At 39.8% G+C, this 26,241-nt stretch overlaps 1 protein-coding gene across 1 annotated transcript in view; it reads right to left on the bottom strand.

Annotated features, from left to right (window-relative positions):
• The window catches only part of AK5 (adenylate kinase 5), a 119,755-nt gene extending 94,195 nt beyond the window's left edge, over positions 1-25,560 (bottom strand). Inside the window, exons 1-5 of the mRNA XM_042461585.1 lie at positions 25,333-25,560; positions 14,276-14,462; positions 11,514-11,681; positions 9,089-9,258; positions 7,490-7,603 (exon numbers count right to left, since the gene is read on the bottom strand). Of these exons, the coding sequence (XP_042317519.1) occupies positions 7,490-7,603; positions 9,089-9,258; positions 11,514-11,681; positions 14,276-14,462; positions 25,333-25,392 (699 nt within the window). The 5' untranslated portion in view covers positions 25,393-25,560. The remainder of the gene's footprint in view (positions 1-7,489; positions 7,604-9,088; positions 9,259-11,513; positions 11,682-14,275; positions 14,463-25,332) is intronic.
• Positions 25,561-26,241: the final 681 nt, after the last annotated feature.

Below are 26,241 nucleotides of genomic sequence, written 5' to 3'. Positions count from 1 at the left end.
CTAATTTAGTATTCAACTATACACTTTTTTACTTAGGATCTTGTCTTGTTCCTTCATAGCTGCTCTTCCAAATCCTAGTCTACTTCTGATTAGTTGACTGTATTCTCCATTTTGAACAATGACTGAGCCATGGTATGGAAAATCTTGAACTGTTTCAATGTCTTTAGAGTCTTGTTTGACATGGGAGATCCTACCTGCAGCACTGCTACTGTCAGCATAGCCTATTGTCATACAGGAGCACACAATCCCACCACCACAGAAAGGTAGTGCCACAATTTGATGGGCATAATATTCTTATAGCCTGGGCCCCATGAAGTGACATAAAAGAACTCTGGAACTTTGTCACTGTGTATTCACAATAGTAAGAACTTTTTATAATAATACATGGAACACAAAAGTAATTCTAATTTATGTGAGTTTCTTTTACCAGACAGATTGTTGTGTTAAAGTCTTAATACAGATATTAACTTTTCACTATCCATGATGGGAGTAATTACGCTCTTTGAAACTATTAAAATAGCAACCAAATTAAGTTGTCACAAATGATTTGTCTGATGATTAGAGTGTATATGAAAGGGACAGAAGAACTTAGTTAACTACATAATTAAAACACACTGGAAAAAAGCTGGAATTGTATTTCAAATTATTTACTGGACAAGAGGAGTATACAGAACAGACAGTCATTTCCTATGGAGAGCCACATCAATATCATTAGCAGTCAGAAAGGAAGTATTTAAAATGGGGTGGATTGCTTATTAAATGCTGGCAAAAGTTACTTAATATTATAAAATGGAGTATATTCAGAATTGATGTGTGCAATTAACTGGAGAGACATTGGTATCACATTTGAACTTCCTCCTTGTTTAGTATTATTTCCCTGTCTACCACTCATATATAAGAATTCTAACATAAATTTATACAGCTGTGTCCCAAATAACTTGTGCTTATAAGGTTAACACAGTATCAGCTCACAAAAGAGAAGAGTTAGTAATAAAGGGGATGAGAATGATAAGATGGAGCAGGGAACTTTCTTTCCATGAACATATTCTATGAGTCCAACTAATTTAAGGATTCAAGTCCAATCTGTGGTGATCCCAGCATACAGAAATTTCCCTGCATCTCATCCTACCCTGCTCAAGAGGTAAGAGCTTTTTATGCTCTGCAGTTACAGTGCTATAATTCTACTTTAAGTGCTCTGGCTGCATCTTGTGGCATTCCTGGATCTGTAGTTTGGTTAGAGGCACAAGAGGAGCTCTTTGGGTGAGAATTCTAAATAGTCATCCATAAACTGTAAATCCTAGTATTTATTTTGGGAATTTTGAGAAGATGTTAATGGGAAGATCAAAGGATTTTTCTTTGGCTGTGATAGGAAAGAAGGACTGAGCTTCTGAAATACAAGAGGAGTGTGGCTGGGACAAGGAAAAGAGTAATACTATGGAAGGGAGGTTAAAACAGAGAACAAACGATAGGTAACCTTTGTCGGAAAAGACACAGACTTGTTCTTTTGGCTGGTAGCCCAGCTGCCAGGTATCTTGTAGACTGGAGCAGAACTTCCCTAGAAATAGCTCCTCATTCTCTTCAGCTCAGTCTATCAAAACAAAGCAGGAGAAGCCTGCTTATGATCTCCCTCAGTTACCTACATCCATTACAGCTGAGGGTATTAGTCTAATTTGTGGCACACCTGGTTTCTTCTTACCCTGGTTGTAATATTATGATTTTTCTATACTGGTTATTCTTCACTTATATTTTGTGCATGAGTGCAACAGAAGTGTTACTGGTGGTTACCTGGAAACAAACAGGAACCAAGAAAATGTACAGATGTATATATTTTTTTAACATGAGCCCTGTCAGGTAAAATGAAATGTACGCTATCCTGTGCTGAGACATCAAACATCCCTGAAGTAAGCCTAACATCTGGAATTTTAATTCTGCTTCATATTATGGGCAAATATACCCATTTGAGTTTCAACTGCAGAATGGATTTCAAAGGGGGTTAATTCTCCCAGGAAGACAAATGGAAACATATTCAAAAATAGGCACCTCTTTTTTAAAAAAGGGATGATACAAAGAAATAATACTTTAAAAAAACCCAACTCTGAATTCTTTTGTCATCTTTTCATTTCCTTCAGAAAGCAAGAATAATGCCCTATGGAATTAGGCAAGAACTCAAGGCTCATGATTCATCTGAATCCATTAATGCTTGTTAGACATTTCCAAAGTATCATCAATTTGTTTTCTATTGCACATAAAGTATTCATGAGACATTAAGAAGAACTGTTTTAATTTGATTTGACCAGTCTTTGTAACTTTTTAAAATAACCTCCTTTGTTCTCAGTTTAGTAAGTAAAATCAATAAGAATTCTTAATAACATTTCTACAGTAAAGCTAAACTTTACTTTGATAAAGAATACTATAAAATGCAACAGGATGTTATGTTGTTGAGTATCTGCCATCAAAAGACATGCTATATTTTTTATCTTTTGTGACAGCTAAGATATATATATAATAAAAGAAAATACACAACACTGAAGATTTTCAAAGATATAGCTGTATTAGTCTGTAGGATCTGTATGTAGCGAGATTTTGTAGCACCTTTGAGACTAACTGAAAGAAAGAAGTTGGCAGCATGAACTTCTATAGACTTCAGTCTACTTCCTCAAAAAGCATCTGAGGAAGTAGACTGAAATCTACGAAAGCTCATGCTACCAACTTCTTTCTTTCAGGTGCTACAAGATCGCTCTATATACTGTGAAGATATAACACATATGAAACTAAAATTTGGTTCATTATTTTAAAAGCTGAATGTAGTAGAAGATAGTGGCCCATTTTCAGACATAACTAGTTCAGATGAATAGAACATGTTTTGTTTGAGAATAGAGCATTTTTGTTGTGAAATGGTATGGTTCTAATCCAAATTATTTTCCATCCCATCTTTTTTAAAAAAAACTGAAAGAAACACACATTCCACCCATAGTCCTCCACTGACTTGTCTAGTCTGTGACTTAAAAATACTGACTGGAGGATTTCTGGACGTTGTAGTTTAAATAAATAATTTTCCAAGCTCTATGAAATAATAACCCTAATAACCAGAGGAAGAGCCACTGTTCAGTGACCAAGCGCATGAGCTGCATACATAAAGTTCCAGGCTGATTCCCTGCACAATTTCAAGTACAGCTAGGAATAATTTCTGTCCAAAATCTTGGAAAACTACTGCCTGTCAATACAGATAATACTGAGCTAGACACATCAATTGTCTGACTGGTACGGCAGCTGCACATGTCCCTAAACACAATGTCAGTTATATTACCTTTCTGGTATATGTTAGAGCCCCTTCACAACTGATTGACATTCATCTGAACATAATACACAGATAATGTTTCAACCAAGCTGTTTCTCTCCTAGTTGCCCTGAAAATGTTATATGAATCTATTATTAATAGTATAAGAATAACCCAAGGTAAATGAAGGATGATGTTTACTTGCATCTTGGGCCAGATAAAGTCGCTAACCAAGCCAAAATCATATTACCAGTACATTGCCAACATCCTTTAGTGAAAAACACATAACATTTTTAAAAGTCTGAGTAAGTGCTCTTTTCTTAGCACTGATTTTTTCTTAAATCCCACAAAAAACAAAAAAATCTGCTTGACTCTTTCTCCTATCTTCTCCTCTTATTCAGAAACTATCCATCACCACATGAAAAAAATGCACAACAAATCATTTTCAGTATATAGTCCTATAGATATATCATTGTAAACTGTTCACAGATCACATTAGACCCAGAGTGAAATGCTGTGTTCTTCCTTTAGATGCATGTCCTTGAGGTTTTCCCTATGCTCCATGTGCGTGTGGAAGAACACACAGATGTCTAGACCAAAGTGTGCCAAACCTTCTGTTCATAAAGTGCTTTGTTCCTAGCTTTTACTATTTCTAACCCTGTATTTGAGATATTGTCCTTTTTGGAAAGGAGACTATTTACAATGAAGGAACTGCAGTGACAATCCTACTGCAGTACATTTACTGAAGCAAGTATAATTCTGATCATTTATATTCCTGTTCCACCTGTAAAAGTGACATTAATGGACTCATTGCAAAAATTAGAATCTGTTTTGTATTCACACAGCACAGTTAACATTTAATATACCACTGAATCACTTTCTCCCTAATTTTAAAAAAAGAAGCTTTAGTCACTGGTTTTAAAATAAGCTCCATGTCTTCAGTGTTTTGAACGGTTGATATTTTTCCTTAGAAGGACCAAAGCATGAAAAGTGAAGCATCACAATAAGAAGCTACAGCTCTGAGGGCTCCAAGAGAGGGTTATGTCATAAAGCATACTGCTGAATTTACATGCAATTATAACTGTTATTTAGCATTATGAGAATCAGTTTCTTCACATTTTGGGTTTCCATTTTTTACTAACCACAGTTTGGCATTACAGCCAGTCCTGGACCTTAGCTTTGATTTACTAAAATCAAGCACAATAACAATATCAAACTGTGTTCTGAAGCAACTCTGATTTGCCTTAATTCAGGTTAACCACAGTTTAGGTACACATGTTAACACTATACTGTGGTTAATAAAAAGCAAAAGTGAAAGTGTTTCACCTCCACCTCACAGATGCACCAGGGAAGGATAGGGAGTACACAAGCTCTTGTCTTAAAAAAGCTTGCATCTATAACACTAAATCTCCATGATTCAATGCTATATGCAAATAGAGCCCCTATGCTATGATTAGTCAATACATTAATTTAAGCAACACTCAAGCAATTACGTAGCTTTTACATTTTAATGTCTTGTGTGCAATCAGTTACTTCTAATTAGCAAATAATTACAACTCCCACTTGTTTTAAAACTGAATGACAATACAACAGCAATAAAAAACAGACACCTTTAAAAATGCTTGTTCTACTCAGTTACTCAGAAAGGCTATGCTAGAATACAATGATCTGTTATGGAGGTGATGTAAAAGGTACCGAATATACGCAACTATAAGTCAACCTCATGTATAAGTCAAGGTCAACTTTTGGGGACAGAAGTAAGGATTTTGGTATACCCCGTGGATAAGTCAAGGGTCAAATTTCCCGAGGCAGCCCGGCTACAGACAAGCTGCAGGGCAATCACTCACCCTGCCCAGTCTTTCTGCAGCGGGGCTGAGTGATCGCCTTGCCCAGCATCTCCCCAGCCAGACTCTCTCCCTGGGGAAAAAGCTTGGCTCTGAAGAAGCTTTTGGGCGAGCGATTGCTCTGCCCAGCCTCTCCACAGCAGGGCTGAGCGATCACCCTCCCCAGCATCTCCCCAGCCAGGCACTCTCCCTGGGGAAAAAGCCTGGCTCCAGAGAGGCTTTTGGGCGCGCGATCGCCCTGCCCAGCATCTTCCCAGCCAGGCTCTCTCCTTGGGGAAAAAGCTTGGCTCCAGAGAAGCTTTTAGGTGAGCGATCACCCTGCCAAGCCTCTCCACAGTGGGGCTGAGCGATCGTCCTGCCTAGCATCTCCCCAGTCAGGCACTCTCCCTGGGGAAAAAGCCTGGCTCCGAAGAGGCTTTTGGGCGAGCAATCGCCCTTCATAGCCTCTCCCCAGCCAGGCTGTCCCTTGTGGAGGCAGCCCAGCTGGGCAAAGGGTCGGATCAACTACCTATGGACCCGTGTTTGGGCCAATTTTTTGACTTAAATTTCTCGACTTATACACGAGTATATACAGTGTATCTCAGGTGCAAAGGCTGAACAAATTTTGTTTAGCTACTTGATGCTGTATAGGCATCAGTTAATTAAGGGGAAGGAGTCAAAGTATGGTACAGTGCACCTGTGTCATACACAGGCACGCTTTACGTGTCTTTCACTATATGCTGAAAGCCACGTGGGGAGAATGGGCAGTGTGTCCCATAGGGAATAATGGGGTGTGCGCCGATGGTGCACACACACCACCACATGCACGAGCCCCATTCATTTAAATAGGGCTTGAGCATAGGCAGTATTTGTTTTATGCTGGGGAGTCCAGAACAGATCCCCCACGTAAACAAAGGGCGAACTGTATGTCAACATCCAGAGCTGAATCCTTTTGTTAATCCTACACCGAGCAGATCCACCAAATCAATGGCACTTCATTAGATCAATGGGTCTACTGTAATTGGGATTAACAATAGGATTTAGGCACAGGGCATCCTGTTCCATATGTAGGTCCAGATAGATAAGCAAAATAGAGGGCTGCTAATAATTTTTATGCTCTCACATAAGGAGTACATCCTACTCCTTAACCATATGTACTATATCCCTACTTGAAGGTTCAAGGTAGCACTCCATACATCTGACAAGATGGACCGTGTGTCCATAAAAGCTTATCCTATAATATATCTGTAAGGCTTAAAGGTGCCACACTGCTCTTTGTTATTTTGCTAGAAGAGACCAAGTCTGAAAACTGGTACCATGTCAAAATTGCATCCTGAATGACCTCAACATAGGAACATATTGCAAGTATCTGCTTTGCAATGTACTCATTTTCCTTGCACAAGCTACTTTTAATATTTTTGCAAGATAACATGTAATATAAATCAGTATCAAGAACTATTTACAGATCAGTCCTACCCAGGTTTATTGAGAAGTTTCTGAATCCATTGCTAGTCCTAACTAGAGTTAACCCACTGAATCTATGGAAACATGGTAAATCAGCACATAGGTAAGACCCATGGAACTGTTGTTCTTTGGACTGAGAACTGGATTTAGGCCACTGAGTATGACAGAGTTTACTCTTAGGTAAATGAGCACAGAATTACACCATTAATTTCTAAGAAAGAAAATTCTTATATATACAAAAATACATTGTTTAATATATTTGCTTTGTGAGTTCAAAAATCTTTAAATTATTATGATTTTTTGTTATACTTTAATTGTGCTTGAAAAAGAGCTTTGTCATATTTAAAGATTTGCCATGTCTTTCAACAAAAAAGTTGAGTGAATAAAAGGTATTTCAGTAATACCTACCTTGTCCATTTTACAAAAGATACGTTTCAGTGCTATATTCTAGATTTGCAAGAACCATGAGCAGCCTCTTTAATTATGAAAAAATAGGCTGCTGAAATTGTACTCTTCCTAATGAGTATTGAAAATGTGCAATTAAGGAATAACCTTTTCTCTTCATTTTTAACATCATAAACGTATGAAAAAATATGACTCGTTAAATTGGATCTTTTCTTTCCCTTTGGAACAATTTAATTCCATTTGGAACAAAGTAGTATCATTGTTGGCTACATGACAAAATTCTGGTGGCATTATACTCCTGAAATGTATGTCAAGAAACTGACCTTTTATCAGCATATAATTAGGTATTTACTAAGATAAATTCCTAATTTATCTTTATCCTTGATTTAAATTAAGGTAATGCTCACTGATCATAAAACAACACCATTTAGGCTTTCTGGAGTTTAGCTTCTTATTTATGTTAAGACCTTATCAGATTCAAGACAGTGAAAGATTCTAAAGAAAAATAACAATCTCTTACTTGATCTTCAAAGGAAAGAGCCTGGGCAACATCTCTTGGAAATCCATCAATAACAATACCTTCTTCGTCAGGAATCTGCATTAATTTTTGCTTTATTTCAGTAATAGTTGTTTCCTTGAACAGATGAAAGAAATTCAATAATAATTATGTATTCGTGCAGTACAGTGGATATTAATAGTGCTTGTTCAAATCTTGCTGGTGGCAGAGGGATAATGGCAGTGCTTAAAAACCAGTGCATGGAGACTGTAGATGAAGGGAAATAAACCAAAGTTGAATCAGTGGAAATCCATGGGATGACCTTGGGTGAGCTACACTCTCTCTGCCCCAGAACACCCTGTGATAGGTTTGCTTAATGGTTGCCATATGTCAGAAACAACTTGAAGGCACACAGCAACAACAACTCCTAATAAAATGGCAACTCTGTGGAATGGTGGTTTCTGAGTCCAGGAATTGGGTGAATGACCTGCCATGGGTGGGGTTGCACTCTTTGTAAGGAACAGGCTCATAACATGGGAGTACTCCTAGATCTGGAGACCTAGATTGACTTTTTGTTTGAAGTGCTTGGGACAACTTTCAACTGATCCTTCCCAGTTCATGCACTCAGAATCTCTGTCAAACTACTTCAATACACTTTGTGTAGAACTGGCCTTGAAGATAACTCAAAAGCTGCAGCCAGTGCTAAATGCTAGGGCAAAATTACAGAATCCTAAAGTTTGTAATTTGGTTAGGCTCTACTACTGACAAGAACAGGTTATATAAATCATATCACATCAGTTCTAAAGGAACTGCACCTGCTGTTAATATGTCCCCAGTTTCAGTTCAAGGTGCTGGTCATGACACTTACAGCGCTAAATGATTTGTGACCACAATATCTGAAGGATTGCTTCTCTCTCTCTCTCTCTCTCTGTGTGTATGCGTGTGTATGTATACATGTATATGCCTGCCTGAGGATTCCTATGAGCTGGAAGGGCACTCTTCTGTGTTCTACAAACAGGAGCAATATAGTGTGTGATGACATGGGAAAGGGCCTTCTCTGCTGTGGCCCTGAAGTTGTGGAATACCTTTCCCTTGGATGCCCAACTGGTTCCTGCACTGGCTTCATTCCAGCACCAACTTAAAAACTTGCCTTTTCATAAAAGCCTTTTGAGCCTAATGACCTTATCCAACGTATTTAAATATATGTTGTTTTACCTTTTATATCATGCTCTGATTTAGTACACTTTGAGAATGTTTAAATTATTTTTATTAGTTTTAATATTTTCACTGGGTACATATATGCTGTAGAAATAATGCAATTTGACATCACTTTAAGGGCTGTAGCTCCATCCTATGGAATCCTGAGATTTGTAATTTTACAAGGTTTTTGGTTTCTCTGTCAAAAGTGATCTCTCACTAAACTCAGGATTTTGTAGGGTGGAGCCATGACAGTTAAAATGATATCAAACTGCATTATTTTCAACGTACATAGATAAACCCATCGTCTCACATTTTAAATTGTTCTAAAGTATTTTATTTTAAGCCACACAGAGATCTTGCAATATGAGGCAGGGTAGAAATATAATAATTATAAGGATAAAGATAATCAAAACAAAGTTTCACCTGTGGGGCTAATTCTCCAGTGGTGATTATCTTGGCAATCAGGCTCCACTTTCGATTACTACTCGTGTTATGGATCTTTTTTCTCAACAGTTCACCAACAGAGATGTATTCAAATCCATAACGTTCTGCTATTTTCAAACTCTGAGTTCCCTTTCCACTCCCTGGACCACCTAGTATGAAAGAAAGAAAAAGAACAAAAAACAAAAGCCCTGGGTTTTTGATGATTCACTGAGGGCTATTCACCATCTGATGCCAAAATATTTCCCCAAACTATGGAATGTGACTTTCTTTAAACCATTAACAGCCTGATACCATGCTGTAGCATAGGCATCTCCAATCTGGTACTCATGTATCTTGAACTGCAACCTCCATGATCCACACCCATCATGGCCAACACACAGAATAAAGTTTAGTAGTAAAAAATGTGGTAACATAACTGAGGCAAGCTCTCAGGCCACAGCATAAGGGTGAGTCCCAGCATTTTTCAACTACTATGGTACTTTTAATTCTAAATGTTAATGTTAAACACTGAAATCATTGTTGCTGCCTTTCCATTTCTTTCCATTGCCTTCCATTTCATAGCTATCCTTCTAGCATCAGTAATGACCCTAATCCAGTTGTAAGGAATTTTGCTGCAAATGTTAAGAGCTCACATAGGCACAGCAGCACTACACTCCATCTAACAGTAAGGGCAAGGATAAGAGATTGTCTGACAAGCAGAGCCAACTAGATTTGAGACTCTGCATTACTAAAATGCCAGACCAACACACTGCATACATAAAGAATGTGTCGTATACAAAATTGATGACACAGCAACTTTGGCAGTGTTGTGAGTCTAAGTCCTCCTCTGCTTAGTTCTGGTTACGGTTGCCCAGCTTGGTTTGCTATGGTAAAGTTAAGCTTGATTTCAAACCAGCATATTTGAGTTGCCTACAACATTCTTTTTATGGCAAGCTACCATCCTGACTAGCCAAACTAATCTAATTAAATAAACATGGGATGCTTTTATATTCAGGCTAGTTAGAATGTTTTTTCATTCTGGTGAATCTTCTTTAAACACATACACATACCTTTCCCCATGTAAATATAACTTAAATTACTGGGGAATGTTTCAATTTTAATGAACAGAAACAAAAACTTGCAAAACTATTTTTCTTTTAATAAAATATATGTAGACGTCTATCTGAATCTATTCTGAATATATCGTCTGCTCATGGTTGGGATGATTGAGACAGAAATATCAAAAGCCCCCCCCCCCCCCCGCCATTCTTTGAAGAAAGAGCGAAAACCCTAAATCTATCTTCTAGTCTTAACTATAATGGAATAATAGAACCTAGGAAAGCTTTGGAAAGAAAGTTCATGTGGTTCATGCTCTCCATTTCCATTTCTTAAAAAGAGTCCCTAATGAAAGTTCCTTAGCAGGAAGATGCTAACCTAGAGAATTTGAGAATTTAGTACCCATTTTGGTTTTCTTGTAAAAGCATGAAGACAAGACACCATGAGATTTTCCTCAGGATTATATTTTCCAAAGCCTGACACACTGACAGAATAAATTTTAATTTAAACATTTTGCTTATGTATATTACATATGAAAGAAAGTATTGTTTAATGATCTCACAAAATTAACATATTAATTACTAGTTTGAAATTAACAGTATGAAAAAGGTTATCTTCCCTGAACAGGACAGAAGTGATTTTTTTCTTTCTGGCCTAGATGAAAACTAATGTTGTGGCTTTCCCGCACATGTCTTTTTCATGCAGAGCAGTTGACTATATTTTCTTTTATATGTTTTCCATGTGATGCAAGAAAAAGAAAGAGATTAAAACCTGAAAAGTGGAGAAAGGCATAAACACTCTCCCTTTCAATGCGGAGAAGAATGATATCCCTTCTCCCCCAGTATTAAAACTGAAGCCTTTTTACCTTCAAGTAAAACAATATGCAGCATATACTTCTGTTCACGGATTGGAAAGGCCATTCTAAAATAATTTGTGACAGATAGGGCCAACAGAGTGAAAACAGAAGAGGTCTCCTGTACATTTAGTGACTGTACAGAAGAGAGAATTTCAGCAGATGTTGTTTGTTACCTGCTTGAGTGACAAGCAACACCTGCTGAGATACCCTAATTATAGACACAATTCCAAGATCCCAAAATGGTAAATTTATGCTAACATAGTCACAACATTTTAAAAGTAAAGAAACACTTTTCCTACTTTTATAAAAAGTAAAAAAAGGTTACTTTAATCATTTTTTAAACAAGACATTTGCAAATACTACAAGCTTCCGGTGTGCAGTACATACTCTTTTTCCCCCCACCAGAGTGCAAAGGCACAAGGCATACACACCCCTAACTGAAAAAGTGATTATTATTACACTGCAAAAGGAGTGATTTTTGCCTCACTAAATTACAGTTATATTGGTTCCTACCTATGACAAGGATGATTTTAGGCCGTGGTCTTGCAGGATCAAACACATCATATTCCTCAATAAGTTCAGCTGTTTCTGAGAGATCTGTGTCACTTTCTATGGAGAACTGGTGGATTGGAGGGAGCCGGTCATATCGCCGATAAGGAAAATTGGGATTGTCTGGCATTACTGTGGTAAGAAAAGAAATATAAAAACCACAACTCTTTTTACATCCATAAATAATGAAATACAGAAATGTTTATTGCATTAAAAACACAGAGCCATTGGCATGAAATTCTATGTTGTATTATATGTAATATCTGAAGGAAAGCTTTGTTTTGACTAAAATAATCATTTGACATTTTCAACCAATCTATATTAGAATATAGTAAGAAATTCAGATAGCAGTCAAACCAAGCCTTGTCCTAATGTCTTAATGTCACTGCAATATCACTGAGGCTGTTGGCAAAATAACTGGTTTGCTTACAGAACTGTTCTAGCCAGTCTTAGGTAGTACCAGAATATAAACCTGGTTTAGAAAAGAATGACAACTTTGTAATTTCATTAAAACCAGCTTAAATTTAAAACTGTCTCTAGATTATGAAACTGGCATGCCTAGATGTTGGGGAGAAAAAGGGATAGACTAGATAAAGAAAGGTAGAGAAAGAAGATTGTGAGCTGTGGAAGTCTATATAGGCAATGTTCAGTGAGGGTGTCTTGGGCAATATGTCCTTCTCTGGGCAGCCCCAGATCCCCATCAGTGCTGTTGTCACTTCCCAGTTGCTTGTCCACACATTTCAGCCTCAGTCCACATACAAGAGAGCAAGATCACTTCTGATTGCCTTACAAAAGGCAGGTAAAGGCAAGAAGGGGGGGGGGGAGAGAAGCTGCTGGGCTAAAAGTGTCAGGGGCTGACAGTAGACCCCCATCTAGGCCATATTCTTCATTATTCTGGTCTTAGGCACAGAAAGTGGTTATCAGAGGGTGAAGTCTTGCTTAATGAAGAAATCAGAACAGGTACTTCTGTCAAAGAAGGGAAACTGGCAGAAAGTTCAAAGTGGCCAGAAACTGCAGAGGTGAGGGATCCATCTTGTCCGAGTTAACTAGCCAGATGTTTAGTTGCAAACCTCTAATATACACTTTGTTGTGTTGTGTTGTGTTGTGTGAATCCAGGAGACACAGGAATACTGAATGACTTGATACATGCAGTGGTTATAACAAAGCTAATCAAAAAGACTTTTTAAAGAAACCAGCAGGAAATGGAAAATAGAACTTTGCCCAGATATAAAACAGAGCTTCCATACATTTATGAATTTGACAGTTTAGCACGCAAAGTCATGAATTGTGCATTAGCAACTCCCCTCAGTTTAAAATGAAGTTCTTTTCCTCTTCCATAAATATGTGCCTTAAGCAAGACTAAACAAGGTGTGAGAAACCTGAGGTTCCCATCTCTCAACATTAGCAATAGTGCTAGGGCTGATGGGAAGTGCAATCCAGCAATAGCTGGAAGATCACAGATTGTCCATTCCTGCCTTGTGGTGCAAATTCTTGCCTTAATTAAGCTTTTCTCCAACCTATTTGTGCACTAGAGTATGACATAATTGTTACATTTTGTAGTCAAGGTTTGCAATTTAGTCACTTCTCAACAGCAAAAAAAGGTGTTTACTAAATTTGTTATTCAACTTCTTGAATGACATGTAGTACATACTGGCAGGCAAGCAATTAAGACCTCTTGCTAAGTAGCAAATTTCTTGCAGTTATTTACAAGTTTGATTTTAAATTTGTTTTAAGGCAGTGTTCAGAATTATTTTATCAGACTGCAGATGTATGGTTAGATCTAATGACTGTGTAGAGCACACACAAAACATGGAACATTTCTATCGCTAAGGGAAAAAACACCCTGAGAATTCCATAGAACCCCAGGAGTTGTATGGAACATTAACAATACCAAAAGCAATAGGTACTTGTAGGTATTCTTTATTCTCATACGCTGTATGCCGCCACAAGCTTTTTGGCATGGTTTAAAACACTAGCTGAATTATAGGCTGCTTTCTGGGGGTTCTAACTAATCTATATTAATTATATTGGCCTTGCCAATCAGGGTATTGTATAAAAGGATTAGGCACTGCGTATTTCTAAGAAATTATATTTCTTATTGTTTGGCCCTAGTGCTTACAGCACTAATATGCCTGCATTTTTGCCCATTCTAAATAAGATAGCCATTATAGAGGTTTGGCAAACTTTACTGTACATCATAACATTATATGTTATTTAATGACAATCAATTAAAGATAAACTGATCACACCCTGGTAAATATTCTCAATTTCTTCTAAAATCAAAGCAAGCTTCATTTAGTGAAACTAAAACATTTACTAATGCAGACTTTATACAGTTCACTCTATATAACATGAAGCATGAATCTGTCCACATTTAGATAAGTTCCAGTATGTTCAATGAAGCTTAATCTTAAATTAGTATGAATAAAACTTGTTTTATGTACATAAGCATTCTTGGGTACCAAATCTGAATTGAAATACAAATTAAAATTAGGATGAATGCTCAAACAGTTGATGCCACTACAGAGATTTATAGAAATATAGTTAGTATTTATTAAATGACATCACCCATCTCTAACATAAGACAGTGAGCCATGAACACACTACATTTTATTAATATACTACCATTGCATTGAACACCAAAATTCAAATAGTGGTTTCCCCATTCCACTTACCTCCTTTGAATCCCAGATGAAATATGTAATGATAACTTTAAAATATCTTACCATTTCTGAAAAATGCTCTCCTTGACTGGCTGCCATTAAGTGGTGGTAGTGTTCTTTTCTCTGGACTAACAAAAGTGTCCCATTTTACTTTTTCTGCTCCTCCCAATTCCTTGACTTTTTGCAAACAGCCTTCCAGGTACTCAACTGGATCATCAGGTTTGTAGCACATTAATCCATTCAGCAAACTCTGAAACAAAACACCCAGAAGTGATGTAAAGTCACTTGCAGGCTACTAAGGTTGCAAATAAGATTGTAATCAGCTTAACTCTTGTCATATGCCCATTTCTATATTTTCTGTATTTTTAGAATTCTACATTATGCAAAGCTTGAGACAAATCAAATACACATGTTTATGATTTTCATTAATTGCTTGAGGGGATGCCTTCCTCATTATTAATAGACCTACTCTGGTGTTTAAGCACTTATGTTGACTCCTTCTGGTGACAAATATTATTCTCTCTTTCTCTCTTGATCAATTCTATTGTTTTATTATATAACATGTTTTAAAGTGATTTCCCTTTATTACTTATATATTTTGACTGTTTTGCACACTACATTTAGACTCGATCAGCAACTTATAAATAAACTTTCCTGGTATAATCACACAAAGGAGAGAAACTAATAAATGGATCACCATGACCCTGCCTGATGCTTGGAACCATGACTATTTAATATAGCAATTAAAGAATGCAGGAAGTTTTTCCTTTGTTTAGCTTAGTTTTACAGTAATCAAGGACATGGTGAAATTTATACATTTTATAGAGCATCTCCCCACTAGACAATATAGCAGGGATGTTCTGTGGGCACTTTTGAGATGTGCTTGTACCTCTTTCTGGGCCCTATGGGGCCAACTATAATCAAATATTGCAAACTCAATTATAATTTAAATCCATATACAGTATACTCTGTGTATGTGTGTGTGTGTGCGCATGCGCGCGCGCGCAAAACAACGAAGTACACTTGCCCCTTGGAACTCGCAAGGGATCTCTTCTGGAACCCACTCACCCCCTGGTGAGTTCCAAAACTCATGCATATTCAAGCCCCCACAGGTTTGAATGGGGTGTGAGCATGTGGGGGCGCACTATGGGAATGCGCCCCATTGAAGTTAACGGCTGTCGCCCTTCTGTGGATTTTCAAGTCCGCGGATCTCAAGTCCATGGACTTGGAGGGGTGACCATATATATAAAATCAGACACATATGCACTGTTCCCAAACTTCCAAGCATCCAGTATGGTTCCAGTGCAGGACTCTTCTTTCTATTTTGCTTAATTAAAAAATACAAAATGGAAGCAAATGCAATATAGAAATTACACTACAAAGAATTTATCTCATTGTTTCTTCCTAAATACACAAGTGCAAATGCCACCACATTATTCAAAGTGAAAAGGGTCTACTCCTTAGCCCAGATAACTGTAATTCCTCTCCAGCTCCAGCTGTTCCTCTCCCTCTGAACTCAACAGCAAGTACAACTCATTCCTTAGGGTTTCCCCACCCACTGGGCCAAACTAGTATTCATAGGGGGTTACATGCATACATGGACTATATCCCAAGTGTGATTGCTACTAAAAGTACACCACCATACCACCCTGAACACATCTGGGTCAGGTCTGGTTCATGTTTCGAGGAACAATGCCTGTGAATACCAAGGATCGTCAGATTCGACTAGGAAAGCCTCTTGTCTGGAACCCTGGAGAACTTCTAACAGAGTTTACAACACTGGGTTATATGGACCAATGGTATGACTAAGAAGTTTATCGCATGGGGCTTAAACCGTTCCCCAGCGCGTTCTAACGGGGGGCGAGTGGGGGCGCGCATGGAACGCGAAGGGCACCGGATGGGGCCCAAAACGTGACTTTATCGCACGGGGGGACACCGCCACCACGCGTTCCCAATGCGTCCCAATTCGGTTCCAGAGGGCGCCATTTCTGGGGACGCTTTGAAACAGTTCCCAGAAATGGCGCCCTCTGGAACCGAATTGGGACGCAATGGGAATGCGCGGCGGCGGCATCCCCCCGTGCGATAAAGTCGCGTTTTGGGCCCCATCCAGTGCCCATCGCGTTCCGTGCGCGCCCCCGCTCGCCCCCGTTAGAACGCGCTGGGGAGCGGTTTAAGCCCCATGCGATAAACTCTTTAGTATCAGACAGTGTCCTATGTTCCTATGCTGCTTGGTGGGAAACATCACTGCATTGCCTTTAAATAAATGCATGCATACCCCTTTATTTACTGGAAGAGCTATGCTCTATAAGCCTCCCAGACACGTTTCCAACTGTAAAATAGACAAATTTGGTGGTTACATGATTTCTCATTTGGATGCAGTGATGATATAGTGGCAGAAGAACAGTGAGACATGCTTTTTCGAAACGTGCAAATAGTCATTCAGTTTGTTTAAAATTACAATCTAAGTATATTTTCAGAAGATCAGAAGGTTGGCACTTTGAGGCCCAAGTGCTACATAATGAGCTCCTGTCACTAGTCCAAGCTTCTGCCAACCTAGAGTTCGAAAGCATGCAAAGGCAATTAGATAAATAGGGACCACTTCAGTGGAAAGGTAACAGTGTTTGGTGCAGTCATGCTGGCTGCATGACCACCAGAATGGTCCTCGGGCAACACTGGCTCTTCGGCTTAGTAATGGAGATGAGCACCACCCACTGCAGTCAGTTACGACTAGACATTCATGTCAAGGGGCTACCTTTACCTTTTATGTTGTTTGAAGATAAAACTTTTATATGTATCCTAGGGGCTGTCCATATGGCCAAAAGGTCCGTGTTCCTCCTGGCCTCACGTAGTCCTGTTTAGATGATGCAAATTAAAACCCTGGGGTCAGGATCGGGTCAGATTCTGCCAAACAGGATGTGGATCCGGTGGATTTGGTCTGATCCCAGGGTGAAAGGGCCTTAAAGCTGGTCCAAATGGCCTACCATTGGCCATGGAGTTTGTCTGAAACTCTGTGGCAAACCCCATGCAGACCAGATGACCCAGACACCCTTTATCTTACTCCTCCGTTGCAGCTAGTGAGAACCCTCTCCCTATCACTGCCTCTGATGTCAAAACAGGGCACCTGCTGCACCCACGTGGCTAGTCAGAGGCACGAAGGAGGGGCGTTTCACTAGCCTTAGTGGAGGAGCAAGGTAAGGGGTGTACAATGGTAGCACGTCTGTGGCATGGGGACAAATCTAGGTTGGGCCCCAGGCCAGGAATGCACAGGCCCATGCTTTCCTGGCCCATGTGCTCAGCCCCTTCCTGATTAGTGCCTATTTTTATAAACCATTTTATTGATTTTATTGATCACAATCTCACTCAAGGCCAGTTTGGTCCAGTCAAATGTGCCCAAATAGGTCAATTCAATTACTCTGGAGATAACTCTGTTAGCTATCATTACCATCATGGTAAGTCAATACACTATGGAATACACAGAGAATAGAAATAGTAAGTACATTTCTATATCACTTATCAGTGAATAGCACTCCCTACACGGTTTACAATGTATAGGCCAATTGCCCCCAACAAGCTGGGTACTCATATTAAAGATTAAAGAAGAACATATTCAAGATAGCACAACTGAATATGTCAACCAGAATTCTATTTAAAATATTGCATATGAATATAGCTTATCAACTATTGCTTTTAACATGCAAGTGCATTTTACAGTACTAATTCATATTCAAGTTGGAATACAGAGACATGAAAATGTTTATTTTAATAATATGTACATGTTTGTGAAACAACCACTTTATATAATTGCTGTTTGCTACTCTTGACGCCATTAGCAGTTTGTCTTTGTTTCACCTACAAAGATTGTATGCCACAGGCAGGCTTTTCATATATTCTGGATTTTACTTGGTTTTGTACAGCGCCGTGTACATCTACGGCACTTAATAAATAAAGCTAATAATAATAATAATAATAATAATAATGCTGAAGCTGACACCTACATGGTATATACCATATGTACTCATGTATACATTGACCTCATGTATAAAGTCGAGGGCAGGTTTTGGGGTCAAAATTGTAGATTTTGATAAGACTTGTGTGGATAAGTTAAGGGTAAAACCTAGAGGCATGTGGCAAAGAATGCAAAGATGAAGAAAAGGAAAACAAGGCCAAACAATTTACAAAATTCTGGCAGGCAGAACTGTTTATGCTCACCCTAGAGGATAGATGGATGACGTGCGGACTACAGTAAATGGTGGCTGTGTGATGTGTGGGTGTGGATGGAGCAAAAAGAAATAAAGGCAAGAGTTAATACAGTATTACCTCATATCAAAAAAGGAACCATCCCTTTCTCTGAGTAAAGTGGCAAAAAACAAGAGTTCAACCCATCATGAGAGAACCTAAAAGAAGTACTGACCTCCTTTACTCTCTCGGCACTCCTTTGAAGAGACATGCCAAAGAGCTGCCACCACTGTCATCTTCCCACCTAGGCATTCAAACAGGCCAGAAGCAGCACCACAGGGGGAAAGTAGAGGGGGTTGGTACTTCTTTTAGGTGCTCCTGGAATGGACTAAGCTCTTTCTTTTCACCACTTTACTTACAGAAGGGAATGGATCCTTTTTATAAGAGTTAAGGTACTTACATTGATTCATGGATAAGTCAACCCAAGTTTTTTGGGTTGATTTTTTGACTAAATTTCTAGAGTTATACATGAGTATATACAGTATGTACAGTGCAGTAAAGATTTTCCTTTAGAAAGATTCAAAGAAAGGTTTTCATTGTAATGAAAAGTTCATATGTAAAAAGGGTTGCTTGCAACCAATACAAAAGATAAAAGTATGACATATTGTGTTTATAACATAAAACATATAACAGTGGTCATGATTTTGCAGGACCACAGGTTGGTTCATTTAGTTGTTTGGAAAGCCTCTAACATTTCTCTTCCTGTGTCTCATGTATGTACTAAAAGGTTTCTACTATAATGCAGCCAAAGCTCAAATGTCAGATAATGCTGGAGGAGCAAATTATATACTTCCTGGATGGAACTGAATGAAGGTTGTGATTTCACTCTTGTCCTGCAAAAGAATTTGCTCATCTCAAGCACAACATCTGGGGAAAGACGATGGTGGCTCCTTGTTGTGTTGCCTTGCAACCCTGCAAACCAGCTGCTTCAGGAAAGTGTAAATTGCAGATCAGCTAGTCTTAAAGGTCCCCCTTGATTTCTTCACCACTACCCTCAGGGACACAGGAAGCTGCTTTATGCCAAGATAGACCTCAGGTCTGTCTAATTTAATATTATCAACATCAGCTGACAGTTCATCAGGGTTCAGATATGAGGCTTTTCACAGATATAGATTGAGATACTGGAATATTCCACATGCAAACATGTCTTCCGCCACTGTTTCCAATGAGTTTGGAAAAGTTATTTTTAGTACCAACCATGATGGTTGAGGAACTGTGGAAGTTTCCCCTGCCCAACAAAAGCAAAACCCTTTTCCAAACGATGATGATTGCTTAGCTACAGTTCTTCCTTCTGATTCTTTGAGTTTAAATAGAACCCTGGTGGTGCAGTGGTTAAATGCCTGTATTGCAGCCATTCACTTGAAACCACAAGGTTGCAAGTTCAAGACCAGCAAAAGGGCCCAAGCTCGACTCAGGCTTGCATCCTTCTGAGGTTGCTAAAATGAGTACCCAGACTGTTGGGGGCAAATTAGCTTACTTGCTAATTAGCTTACTTGCTGTTCACCGCTATGATCTTTGGAATAGCGGTATATAAATAAAACAAATTAATTAATTAAAATTAATTAATTAAATAATGCTAATCAAAGAAAAACTACACATATGATAACAATTTGAATTGTGCTACAAATTAACCTCCTTTCAACTACACGAGGAAGCCTAGCCTATATCAAACATTTTACGTATATTATTTTTAAAAATATTTTCTTCTTGCCTTTCCTCTGGCATGAGACCTAAGGCAACTCAGCACAGACAATATATACTTTATTTACTATATAAAAAGAGATCAACTATCCCATAAAACAGCACAAATTTACCATACAATAATTTAAAAGCATTTAACACCTAAAAATGTAAATAAAGCTACAGCATACACACCCCATTAAATGGCCCTCCTTCAACAACCAGTTATTTGTCCAAAGCCTGTCAACATAAAAAGGTATTTGCCTGCCAATGGAGGGAGCACAGAGAGAGGATCCATCTAGCCTCTGATGGGAGAGAGAAAAATGTACACAAACATTTGCCAAGCAAAAGTACTTGACTGCTAAAACACAACTTTTCACATAATTACATCAGGCAACTGTGACAAATGTTGTAACTATTAAATTGAGACATGTGAGAGTGAATTGTATTCTGTGATTCCCTGCAAAAATCAACATGTTTAAAATCCAGGTATTCATTTATTAATAGTTTCTTTATAACATATACAGCTTGGGAAACAGTCCTGAAAATGAGTGAACAACATGTAGTGAAATGACAGTAGCTGTGAGATATGATACTGACAGAGGCTGCATCTACACTGCAAAATTAATGCAGTTTGACACCACTTTAACTGCCATGGCTCAATGCTATGTAATTTTGGAATATGGTCAGATACTTAGCCTTCTCTGTCAGAGAGTTCCAGTGTCACAACAAATAACAAATTCTAGGATTCTATAGGATAGAGCCATAACAGTTAAAGTGGTATCAAATTGCATTAATTCTATGGTATTGTAACAGAGGCCTTTAAGGAGTGAAGACAGGAAGAAGGAATATCAACCATCTAAGATATGCAGATGACACCATACTACTAGCAGAAAACATTGTAGACTTGGAACAATTATTTGAAGGGCAAAGAAGAAAGGGAAAAGGCAGGCTTACTGCTGAAGATAAAGAAAACAAAAATAATGACCATGGAGGATCTACAGAAATTCAACCGAGATATTGAGGAAATAGAAAATTTCCATACCTTGGATCAAACATGGATCAAAACGGAGACTGTGGTCAAGAAATAAGAACACTAGAAATGGGCCAACTTTTGAGGAAGTAGACATTAGTCTACAAAAGCTCATGCTGCCAACTTCTTTCTTTCAGTTAGTCTCAAAGGTGGTACAAGATCTCTCTACATATAAATGGGAAGGGCAGCTGTGAAGGAACTACATGAGATCCTGAGGTGTGAAGACACACAGTTGAGCACTAAAGTTAGTATTATCTAAGCCATTGTATTCTTTATCTCCGTGTATGGATGGGACAACTGAACAGTGAAGAAAGCCCTTAAGAAGAAAATCAACTCATTTGAAATGTGGTGCTGGAGAAAAGTGCTGAGGCAGCCAAAAAGACAAACAAATGGATCTTTGAACAGATCAAGCTTGAAATCTCCCTGGAAGCCAAGATTATCAAATTGAGTCTGGCATACTTTGGCCTCATCATGAGAAGGAATGACTCATTAGAAAAGTCAATAATGCTAGGGAAGGTAGAAGAGAGAAAGACTGCAGAGCCAAGGAACAACCTGGTGCAAATTCGAACCGCCCACAAAGGTACCTTTTTTTCCAGGTTCAGTGCTGTGTTGGGCAAGGAGGGACGTTTGTCTTGTTTCTCCAAAGCATCCTCATCAACCCACATGGCTCTCTCCTGCCCTTCCCTTTCATTAGATAATAAAGGAATACAGTAATAATCAATCTGATGGCTGCCACTCAAAATCTCTCCTCAGTCAGGGAGGTCACAGGCTTGAGTTTTCAGGACTTAAGCATAGAAGTACATGACAGGGGATCTTGGATGTTTCATCCACAAGGAGGCCATGAGTTGGAGTTGACTCAAAGGCAGTTAACAGCAACAGAAGCATACACCATGAGAGGATCTTCACTGCTGGAGTGCCCTGATTGTGAAATGCCCTGACTGGTGCTGATAGGTTTCATTCCAGTGCCAAGTTCAAACAAGCTTTTTATTTAAAGCTATGAGGGCTACTGATATTAACTCAAATCTGCACCTGGTTTTAAATTGTTTTAAACTGTTAAAATTTAAAACAGTTTAAAACCAGGTGCATATCCAATCTGATAAAAACCTTTGTTCGAATTTGGTACTAGAATGAAAACGATATCAGCCAAATAAGCTTTTAACATATCTTTATTTTATTTATTTATTGTTGAAATTTTTAAATGATTTTAAATTGTTTAAACTGATTTTACTGCAAACCACCCAGAGAACTAGGATGGGATGGGAAGGAAAGGAAAGAGTATGGTTTTCTGGTCTATGACCAGAAAGTGAATAAATTATGAGCATGTATTTGCAGAAAAAGCTATTTTAAACACATTTGTTTACCTTGCATAAATCAATGGGCATAGCAGAGTTCATGCTCTGATGGCAAACCTAACAGTACTTGTGTTGCTCTGGCAAATAATTTGTTAAAAGCTCAAACGTAACCTAACTGCCTCAGGTCCCCATTCTTAAAACAGGAGTAAGAGTGTCCTATCGTAATCACCTTGAAATGATTTATAATATTAACTATGTAGTCCTATATACGTCTATCAGTTAGCAAGCTTCACTGAGTTCAAAAGGACTTATCCCCAGGTAAGTAGATGTGGGACTGGGATTTATTTCCAGTTAGATTTGTATAGCTTTCCACTGTTAGACTGCAGTCATATATGCAATCTCTTGAGACTACGCCCGACAAATTCAGTATGGCTTATTTATGAGTAGACATAATGTATACTTGTATATGATCATAATCAATAACAGTAAAACCTTTGTATTGCTGTAACACTTTCAACTATTCATACACCATTTGTAATTTCCTAAGATTTTCAAATATTACACAAGGATTACAACTAAATTGTTTAAACCCTTCAGACATTTAAACACAAATCACAATGGAGTCTTCACCTTATAAATGCATTTTAAGGCACCCATAAAAAAAAAGATGTTGCTTGGAATCTTCCATAAGGTAATACTTTCTTGAAATAAATGGGGGGGAAAGATGTAATGAAGAAGGGATGTTATATTTAAAGACCTCGCTCAACAATCTGACAGAAAAGGGCAGTTCAAATAATCATTGGAATTGAGACTGTCATCCTAAGTGTGGCAATGCTTTCACACCACCAGGTTTCAAACCAAGTGCCTTTTAGTTTTAAGTAGCCCAAGCAGAGGATTTCATATTGTCACTTTAAAATATCGAAGACAACATGATTAAATGGGAACCACTCTGATCAGGGATCATACAGTCTTTCAAACACCCTTTTTTTCAACTTGGATAATGAAACAACAGAAAGAGTGTCTCTATTTGAACCCATCAGGGAAGTGAAATGTGGAAAATATCCTTTGCACATCATATCATGTGCAGTGGCACATGTTTGCACCTTCCTTTCTGATCACCAATTCCATATACATCCCCAGCTCAAAGTGCCTGAGAAAAACTGCTGAGCTACAAAGTAAATGGTAGGTACCAAGGCAACCAGAAGCAAAAAAGAACATTCTCAGGTCCATGAAAAGTAGTGTAGGGACTCAGCCTCAGAGGATGACAATAGCAAAGCTATCTGGAAAAAACTGCCAAGAAAATCTGGTGATAGGGTTGCCCTAGGGTTGCCATAAGTCAGAACCGACTAGAAGGCAGACGACAACAACAGAGGAGGCCGATAGTTCGACACAACAGGCAAGGGCCCTGGACTTAAGGAGGAACTCAGAAAAGAGGAGGCAGGGCTGTGGAGAAGACATCTGGAAGAGAAGAGCCATCTGTTAGCCTGGGGCAAGGGCATCTATTTGGGGACCCAAAGCCAGCAGACAGGAGAGGAGCAGGTCTTCTTGGCTGCCCCAACTATGCCAGTCCTGCCTGCAGGGGCCAGTAGGAGGCAACCATCAGAGGCTCCCAGGATGGTCCAGAGAGGAATGCCAAAATGACCAGGAGTTCAATCCAACAAAATGCAGCCATCTTACTAACATCTCTAATTTTTCTCCTGTTTGGTATGTAACATCTTGCCTGATGAAGAAGCCAGTGGGGCTTTGATAGCTTGCAAACAAGTATATTGTGCATTTCGGTTGGCCAATAAAGGTATCGCTGTTTGGGGGATTTTCCTAGAATTCAGGTCTTTCTACAACTTGGAGAATGGTGTGGCCACAATGATGTTCAACACCTTCCTCTCAGGAAAGCATCAAGCGAGGGCCCTTCAAAACCAGACCGTAACCACTATTAATGGTTAATATTATTTATGCATAATCCCACTCCGTGAGAGCCAGCATGGCATAGTACTCTGAGCACTGGGCTATGATTTTGGAGACCAGGGTTCAATGTCACACTCTCTCAGTCCCTAAGAGGCTGAGACTCAGTCTTAGAGACTGTGAGAAAATGTGACATTAAACCCTGGCCTCCCAAATCGCAGTCCAGTGCTCAGTCTCCCTCTCTCCTTTCAAGAAGGCAAAGGCAAACCTCCTCTGAAGAAACCTTGCCAAAAACACCTCATCATAGGTCCTCCCTTAGGGTCGCCATGGTCCAAAATGACTTGGAGACTCAGCAAGAACAAGAACAAACACCAGGCTGCCATGAGGCCAGAGGGATAGAGTGAGTCTTGGACTACGACTCTGGAGACCAGGGTTTTAGGTCACACTCTCTCAGCCTCAGAGGACGGCAAGGATGTCATTCCTCCTCTGAAAAAAGGCTTGCCATGAAAACCTTATGATAGGTCCTGCCGCTTGAGGGTCGTCATCAGTCCAAAATGCACACAAAAACAGCAGCAGGCAGCAATAAGGCCAGCTTGGGGTGGTGAGCCTTGGACTACGACTCTAGAGACCAGGGTTCGAGGTCACACTCTCTCAGCCTCAGAGGATGGCAAGGGCAAAGAGCCCTCTGAAGCAGCTTGCCAAGAAAACCTTGTCGGAAAGGACTAGAAGGCACCCCACAAAACCCCACCCTCCTCCCCAGCCTTGCCCTCCTTCCCCCAAGCCTCCCTTTCCTCCCTCTCCTCTGGGCTGCATCCACACTGGAGAGAGAACCCGGTTTGGCTCCACTCTAGGCCCCACAACAAACTCCAACTCCTAGCATTCCATAGGGCAGTTAAAACGGTGCCAAACCAGGTTCACTCTCCAGTGTGGATGGAGCACCCTGGAGCCTCTCCCCGCCCGAAGGAACCTGAGCAGAGTACCTCGAAGAGCTGGGGGATCTCCCTCTTGGCCAAGTATTCCTTGGCCTCGCAGGTGCTCATGCTGGGTCTCCTGGCTCGCCTTGCGCCTTCTTCCTCAGCAGCCCTCCTTCTCCTCCTCCTCCTCCTCCTCTTCCTCCTGAGGCAGTCGCCTTGGCCAGCCCTTGGCGCCTCCCGCCCAGCGAGGAGGAGAGAAAGAAGAGAGGGAAGGAGAAAGAGGAGAAGGAGGAGGAGAAGAGCAGCCAGCGCTTTCCTCTCCTCGCCTCAGCTGCATCTGTCCTTTTCCTCCTCCTCCTCTTCTTCTTCTTCCTCCTCCTCACAGCCTCCAGGAGGAGGAGGATAGAAAGAAATGTGGGGCTGGGTTTTAGAAACAAGGGCGAGCCGCCCTTCTTTACGCACGTTCCTCCTTGCTGGGGAACATAAGCCTGAGGGCTCTCCGGTGGGGTTTTGCACGTGTGAATAATGCGTGTCCACCTCAGGTGCTCTTGGCTGGCTTAGAGAGAGAGAGAGAGGGCAGACAGGTCCTCCTTCTTCTCCAGCAGGAAAAAGAGTTTTTTCTCCATCCTTTCCACCTTCGCGCCAGTTTCCCAAAGGTTTCCCTCCGTTTTGAGCCTGGCCAGAGGCGTCCTCCTTTCCCAGGACAGCCTTGGCCCTCCCTCCTGCATCCAGTTGGAGTTCCAGAAACGTCCTGCTTTCCCAGGACCTGCTCTCCTCCATCACGTCCACCTTCCTCTCTCCAGGAGGAGTCTCCACATGCCCCTAGTCCTTTCTGAGCAGAGTTTTGTGTATTTATGTCTGTGTGAGTGTTTTGAGGCATGCATGCACCATGACCTATATTGGAAGGTCCTCCATTTTGTGGGGACCCCTCTGGGCACCCAAGAGGAGACGTTTCAGTGCCCTCAAGGCTCCTTC

This window comes from Sceloporus undulatus, chromosome 4, assembly GCF_019175285.1.
Source record: "Sceloporus undulatus isolate JIND9_A2432 ecotype Alabama chromosome 4, SceUnd_v1.1, whole genome shotgun sequence".
NCBI lineage: Eukaryota > Metazoa > Chordata > Lepidosauria > Squamata > Phrynosomatidae > Sceloporus > Sceloporus undulatus.
Note: the sequence above shows the minus strand (reverse complement) of the source record. Positions and strands in the feature narration are given on the sequence as shown.